The sequence below is a fragment of the Sinocyclocheilus anshuiensis genome, unplaced genomic scaffold (genome assembly GCF_001515605.1).
Source record: "Sinocyclocheilus anshuiensis isolate Anshui unplaced genomic scaffold, SAMN03320099.WGS_v1.1 scaffold1383, whole genome shotgun sequence".
Taxonomy (NCBI): domain Eukaryota; kingdom Metazoa; phylum Chordata; class Actinopteri; order Cypriniformes; family Cyprinidae; genus Sinocyclocheilus; species Sinocyclocheilus anshuiensis.
Window position 1 is genome coordinate 502,713 of NW_015536550.1, and position 8,098 is coordinate 510,810.

The following is an 8,098-nucleotide window of genomic DNA, read 5'->3' on the forward strand; positions in this document are numbered from 1 at the left end:
CTGTGGAAGTCAATGGGGCCGTAAACTGTTTGATTACACACATTCTACAAAATATCTTCAGAAGAAAGAAACTCCGGTTTGGAACCACTTGGATTGAGGGTGAGTAAACGATGACAGAATTGTCATTTTTGGGTGATCTATCCCTTTAACATTTAATTATTGCAGGTTTGCGTCATATTCTGAGTTGCATTATTTTTATTCATTTTGAGGAATACTGAATCTGTGTTTTGTTTTGTTTCGTAACTCGCGTTACTTGTAATGCGTTACCCCCAAAACTGACTACATTCTTCAAAATATCTTCGTTTATGTTCAACGGAAGAAAGAAACTTGAGGATAAAAAAAAAAAATGATGACAGAATTTTCATTTCGGGTGAACTGTCCCTCAAGTATCATTATGTCCATTAAAATATAACAGAATACTCTAAATGCAAAATACTAGCTTTATTTGCTAATACAGCTACATTTCAGAACAGAATCCGCAAAGTAAACAAAGACAAAAATGAAATGTATTTTTTGTAAATAAATATGTCGTCTACTGTTATTAATAGGTATTGTTAAACTGTTTACATACACGTTCATGAGGGAAACAATTTAATCTTCAGCGTACTTCCTTATGTAGAAATAAGGCGCTGTCTCTTTAAATGGGTGACTAGCGGGTGTCTGTCTGCCTGTGATGATGAAACAGCGAATGCAGAGCAAGAGAACGGGAACTGACTGATCGCCTCCAGAATCACAACGGGACATTACGACCAACGCTATGGGCATCAAACTGTATTACACCACCGTCACTGCATCGAGAGAGGTGAGAATAAACCTGTGGCCATGTGGACTCCGTAAGCGAGCAGTGCATGTGAAGAACGCAGAGTTAAACACAGCTGAAATGGAGGATTAGGCTTCTAGACACACCCAGCTGCTCCGTTACCATGCATCTAGCACATTTAAACGCTATTGCAACATAGAACGCGTAGAAATGCATTACCAAGACATCATTGTGGCACTCGAACGTTTTAAGTGATTGCAAAGCGCAGTGGTTTGTAGCGATGTGGAAGGCTGATGTGCATTGGGTTGATAGCGGAAGTCATGTCTGTGTGTGTTGAATGTAGTCCCTCTCTCACTAACGGTGCATTAGTGTGCCCTTATAAACTATGTTTTTGAGCGTAAATAAAAACGTCCTCTTTAAATCCTGTACACGATATAGTGGCAAATGAGATTGAATCTGTATACTTGAGCTGCTGCACGCTACAGTTGCATTGCAGCTTTGAGTCTGTGCACATCTGTTATGAATAAAGAAAAAAATGCGTTTTGATTTACAACTCAAATCTATACAATCACCGGGTATACAAATCATGCGAAGAGCATAAAATAACGAAAGTGCACCGTATTTTATTTTTTATTTTTTTTGCTTTTAAAATTTTACCGAATTAACAACGCTTGTTAATAAATGTTATTAAAATAAATTATTCTACATGGAGTGGGGTCGCCCCCTCATAGGGGCCACCATGTTGAGATCACATGACCAACCATGTCATGGAATTTTCTTTCATGTTGCAATTTACTCTCAAATTAGTATTAATCATGATAGCAAAAAATAAGAATATAGTGCTTGCAACCAATGCGTAATGCACTCTACAAAATGCTCACACACACACAAAGCAAATGAAATAAAATAATAATAAGACCGCAAGGAGAGAGTTTGCAGCAGGCCGGTGTATTAAATCCTAATGGTAAATAATGTGTCACCCAGTGCGGATGCTGAAAGGATTGTTGGAAACATTTTTAATGTATGCGATTTGCATTGAAATCCACTATTAAGCCCTAATCATCTTTTACCATTTTAATGTAGGCTAATGTTTAACTGTTGGCTTGTTTAAGGTGTGGTTTCTGCCGATATGACCAACTTCCTGAATATAGCTTTGTCATATTTCATTATTAATCATCAACTCAGCATTTTGTAGTCGAAAAACCACTGGTTGTTAAAAGCCAAGTACAGTTTCTACACCTATTCATGCAATGCATGGTTTGATTTGGTACATTAAAAGACCAGATGAGAAGATTGTTTTGACTGAACTGTTTATAATGCATTTCCTGCATGGATACAAGTACATACACTTCCTACATAATGTTCTCACATGATCACTTGACTTTTTTAGGAAGTAGTGTAAAGATGCATTCCAATTTTATTGCTATTAGCCTGTAAATGATTATTTTTTAGACTGTGTGTTGTGTATCTTTTGTAGTTTGTTCTCTTTAAGCAGTCTTTGAATCTTGAGCAAAATCTGAATAATGTTAGCGGTGACTTGACAAATGCAAATGAGACAGCAGCTCAGTTCAGTTATTTAACAAATGAGCAGTGCCAGGAAAGAAAAGCACAGTTACTTACTGCCCGACCTTGACCGTCTTCCTTGTTTCTCAGGTCAAGTCTCAGCAGGCCGAGGTGATGCGTATTCTGGAAAGTAAGAGCATCAAGTATGAGCTGATTGACATCTCGGTGGGCGGTGCTGTTCGGGATGAGATGAGGAGTAAATCGGGCAACCCCACGGCAATCCCACCTCAGATATTCAATGAAGACCAGTACTGTGGGGTAAGGAGGACTGACAGCAGGGGGTTTTTGGTTTGAGCTTAAAACTTTAAAGCAACAGTTGCCTAAAAAAAATGAGAATTCACCCTCATGACTGACTTTCTTCTGTTGAACTGAGCTGCGTTTTTGAACAATATCCTTTTCAATTTCGTCCCATGTTATAAAAGTAAATGGGAACGGTCCCAAAACAAACCCATGATAGTACCATAAAATTAGACCATACTAGACTTTCAAAACCATTTGATTGTTTGTGGAACTAACAGACCAAAATTATGTCATTATCTACTCAAATTCTTGCTTTCAAGCAGACGTTCTGAAGCCCCCCTGCAATGATCTGAAGGACTCACCCCCGGAATACGATTTTAAACGCGGACAGCAATCTAAACCGAACACGGTTTTGAGCACGGCATACCCTTCGGATCTGATTTGTGCCACCTCGGATTCAATTTGACCCCCTCCAACTCCACGAAATGCATTGATTTTAACCATTCAATGCGAACGATCGCCGGTGTATTTAGAGCATTCACTGCTAAAATCAAACGTGCTTTCGCACTTTGTCTGGCGCTGAGCCAGAGACGCGCTCAGTGCTTTTCATAGCCTATATCACAACAGTTCAGTGTTTTAAACCACATAAAATGTATTTTATATTTCAGACGTTTCAATTAATTAAAAGCAAAAAAGACATTTGTTAAATACACTGTTGTCTAAGGAAAGCCGCAATACTAATCCTTTCAATTAAAATCTGACGACGTGTTTCATTCATAACTATAAAATTCACTCTATTCTTCTCCTAGTTTAATGATGACTTTTATGTATTTTGGGAGAAATGGGTGAATTTATGTGATTTCATCATTTATTCACCCTCATGTTGTTTCAAACCTGTATGACTTACTTTCTTGTGCTGAACACAAAAAAAATAAGATATTTTGAAGATTGTTGATATCCAAAAAATTTGGTTCCCATTGATTTCCATTTTTTTGGGAACTAAACATTCTTCAAAATGTTTCTTCTTTTTTTTTTTGTTCCACAGAACAAAGAAAGTCATACAGGCTTGGAACAGCATGCATGTTTTGAGTTCACAGAAAAATAGAAATATTGTCATCGTGTTCACCCTCATGTCATTCCAAACCTGTGTGACTTTATTTCTTCTTTGGAACTTTAAAGAAGATATTTTGAAGAATGTTGGTAACCAAGAATGTTGGTTTTGGTTCCCATTGACTTCCAGATACTATGGACTACCAGCAACTGTTTGGTTACCAACATTAATATACAGATATCTTATTGAGAATTCAAAGATATTCAATAACAAACCTACAGTATTTTTTTCCTTTTTATTTATTTGTTTTTTTCCCAGATTAGTTTCAGGTCTGCATAGATATGCTGAAACTCATACTATGTGTGTTTCTCTTTCTTTCAGAACTACGAGATGTTTTCTGAGGCGGTGGAGGCAGACACAGTGGAACAGTTTCTGAAGATTGAATGAGAGCCAAACCTGGTAGCAACCATCATCCTCTTCTCTCCCCTGGTCCATGTCCACATTCCCAAAGGAAGGCCTGCCTGTCCCCCGCTGGCGGCGCCTGCCTTCGATGTCTCAATGCCATGCCACATGCCAAAAAAATTTACAGAAAAGCACCTACTTACTCTGTACCACCTCAATCTGAGACCCGTTCACTCTTTCATTCCTTCATGCTTTTGTTTCAATGATCTTGTTTATTTCCTCTCTTGTGTCCTCTTTGGTTCCGACTCTTAAACGCCACTAATTTGTCTTAATCTTGTTTGGATCAGAGCTCTTGGATGTGTAGTAATAAGGTCACCTAATCTGAGCAGCAACCCTATGTTTATTCCAGATTGAACTACTGCACAGTCCAAGAAACACAGGAATCATTTTGTGTCCAGTAGCTGAATCAGATTGCCGATTTGTATAGATGGCCTTCATATATTCCCGCTTTTAGTACTGATAAATCATTTAGAAATGGTTAACTCTCCATGGGCTGAAATTTATTATGTGTTGGTACCTTAAAAACACAGGCCCTAATTTCCAGCATGATGTGAACCAGCTGCATTGGATTCTATATTAAGCACACTGCTTTGTATTGTGTGTTTCTGCAGTGTTGAAGCCACAGGTATGCTCTCCGAGACAGATTTCCGTTTAACATTCCCAAATTCAGGGACTGAAAAACATTCCATTGCATTAAACTGTGCCAATAAATGTCTGTACGAATGTGTTTTCCATGCAAGTATTTTGCTCTGGGTACAAACCTTATTCCAAAGTCAGAAATATCTAAGAATCTGAAAATCCACCGTAAGGATGAATCCCACAATGTTTTGGCCATGTTTTATCAAAATAAGAAATCATATTTTGCATTAAAAAATACGATTTATTTTTGCATTGTGATATTTCTTTCATGACAGTTAAGCTAGTAGTATATATAGTATATATAATACTGCTATTACATATAAATGCTTTAGCAATTTTAATTTTACATTTAAATTGATCTGCATTGCTATAATGATAATTCTGCTAAATTGTCATGAAGATAATTTCAAAATGCAACAAAAAGCATAATTTTGCAAAATATAATTTGTTATTTCCGTCTTTTGATTTTAGAACGAAATATGATCCGGACACATAATGAGAGAGATCTGCTTAACTGCTTAACCCAATGAGTGGGCAATATACTCCCAACACATTCCTGTTATGCTGCAGAACTTCATCTCATTTCATTCTGGTAATGCAGAATTGCAAGTGTTGGTGTTTCTGTGATCAGCAATGCAAACCCTCCCTGAGCTCTTAATTAGCTCAGTACTTCAGCTGCAGCCACGAAATTCATCATCTAGTAGCCGAATCCCTCCATACGGCATAGTTCACATGTACATGCTGTTCCATCAAGTGTCTATTGCCATCAAATTGAGCTCACTGGAGGTTGTAGCATTGACTTTTCCAGCAGGTTATCCTCTAGCATGTTATGTTGATCATATTGGTACTTATTTTTATACTGTATACTTGGCACAGTCTTACAATCTAGATGTGAGTCGTGGTCCCGCATCTAATTCATTTCATCTGGCATCGGTAATGTCTGCTGCTCCCAGTTGGTCTTGTTTGCAGTATATGCCACTATTGTTCTCTGCGGTCAAAGTTGAGGATGTGGGACCTGCACGCACAGACAGCTGTGCATCAAATGATTGTGAATCTTCCTCTGTCTGTATTGTTTGTAATGATTTCTTGTGGTCTCTTTGTGCTGTACTGCTTTGCTTTTGGACCAACGCCCTTTTTGGCCAAAATAAAAGAACGATCATTAGGGAAAGAAATGCTGTTGTCTTCCAAGAAGATGGTGAAATTGTGATGTATGGGTCAAATAAAAAGTGCAAAAAACTATTTTCAATATAGTTATTTTTATGTTGATGGCATAGATTTATTTGCTGGGAACATACTTTTATTCAAAAACTACTTAATAATTAGCAACATATTCATGGTAATCAAATTAACTTAGGTTAGGTGAGTGTTAAATGTATTTCAGATTAATTTTATGTTTAGTAGCCCAACACAAATTTTCATGGTCTCTACTTGATTATGATAGTTAATTTATTGTTTTAAATATACAGTTAATATACAGATGGGACCAAAAGTCTGAAATAACGCCATTCAACCCTACAAACAAACAGCTGTAGGATTTTTATTAAAAACGTAAAATATAGCGCCATTGCGCTACGGGCGTCCCGAGTTCGAATCCCGGCTCAAGGACCTTTCCCGATCCCGCCTCTTTCTCTCCCATTTCACGGTTCTGTCATAATAACGGCAAAAATGCCAAAAAATAAATCTTAAAAAAACAGTTTGGTAACACAGCTTGAAGCCTGTATAATGCATTATAAAGCTATAAATAATGTATGGTGTAATGCATTATATATTTTCATAAATAATAGTTAAAATGCATTGTTATTTGCGGATTCATCTGAACTTGGTTGTCGTGTTTTAATGTTATACTTTCTAAAGGTGTAAAAAAAATTATATGTATTATAACTGGTTACAGTTATTAATGAGCTCATATACAATGCATTATAAGGCATAAGTAATGCATTAAAAATACTTTTATAATGCATCATATAATAATGCTTCAAGCTTTTTGAGCACTGATCAGGGAAACTCTCAGATGTTCTTGCTTCCACTGAAGCTCAGGATGCTCTTTGAATCATTGTAAAATCTTGCTGGAGAATGTGATCATCAGGATTGAAGACACGAATGAAGACCCCAGTGCTCAGTGGTTTAACTGGTTTAGTGTAACTCAAGACGGACATTAAATGACGTGTCTTATACCACCGCACTTTTGTTCTTCCTTTGCATATAATCTTTGGACCTGAATCTGAAGGGAGGATATATTGACACATGATCAGGGAGCTGCAGTTAATTATTCATCCCCACTATCAGCTCTGCACTCTCACTGACGCTACAACATTAAGTGGCCTGAAACAGACCATAAGAATTAGATTAGATTCACGTGCCTGTTAATTACACATGAATATATCTGTGGATATTGAAGGCAAATTGGGAAGTAAAATTTGTTAGAAAATGTGTCTCAAATTGAATAAGATATTACTTTAATTTCAATATATATTCAAGATCAGGTTGAAATCTCCAGGCTTACAATATCACATTTTTATTGTTCCTTTTTTATTATTTACAGTTCCTTTATACTTCCTTTATCTATCAATATGAGAAATGCAACTAGTCCAGTTAAACAGCACATACTAAAGCAATAAGCCCCGTGAAGCCGTGGTTTACAGTGAATTTATAACAGCTAAGGGGCAAAGGTGTATGTTTGTAGTGTAATGTACAACAGCTTCGAACGCGGCTCAGCCAATCAGAATCAAGGACCGGAACTATCTGTTTTATAAAGTTCTGATTGCTGCTTTCTACTTCTGCTTCCTGAACTTTATTTATTTTTTTTTTAATTTAATAATTTAATTTAATAGTTAAATTTAATAATGATTTTAAAAGTTGCATTCTTTGCTTTACTGCTTAAAATTTAAAGTCGAATTTTACAGGCTCTTTATTATTATTTTGACATTAGAAAAATGGAAATTCATGTACATTTCCAGTATGTTTTGATCTAAATAACCAACCTATACTCTTTTCTGTAAGGAAGTTTGATTGGGAAAGCACATTAATGTGCTTACATGACAACTTCATGGCCAGAGTCCTTATTTCTTGACAGCTTTGTGTGACGTAGATAACCATATGATTTGGAGGAAGAGCAGGTATAACGTCCCTCAAAATCCAGACTGAATATTTTAATAATATATGAGTCATTCTCCAGAAGTGGTGCAAATTCAGGTTTGTATGAAGTTAAAAAAAAAGTATTTTTCTTTTCAAATTGTATTTGTATATTTGTATTGCCTTATCTGAAATGCATGAATTTAATGTGGGTACACTAGAATCTTTGTATGTTTTTTCACAATTTCAGCAAATTTTAAACAACGCCCCAAAATTGGTCAATACCGAAACACAACAGAAAAGGTTGAATA

The 8,098-nt window shown here is 36.4% G+C and overlaps 1 protein-coding gene across 1 annotated transcript; it reads left to right on the plus strand.

The window, feature by feature from the left end:
• The first annotated feature begins 644 nt into the window (after positions 1–644).
• Positions 645–5,883, plus strand: LOC107700758 (SH3 domain-binding glutamic acid-rich-like protein 3). The gene is made up of 3 exons (XM_016502555.1): positions 645–802; positions 2,414–2,581; positions 3,996–5,883. The coding sequence occupies exons 1-3, from the start codon at positions 758–760 to the stop codon at positions 4,059–4,061; spliced, it is 279 nt and encodes a 92-aa protein (XP_016358041.1). The 5' UTR covers positions 645–757; the 3' UTR covers positions 4,062–5,883.
• The last annotated feature ends 2,215 nt before the right edge of the window (positions 5,884–8,098 follow it).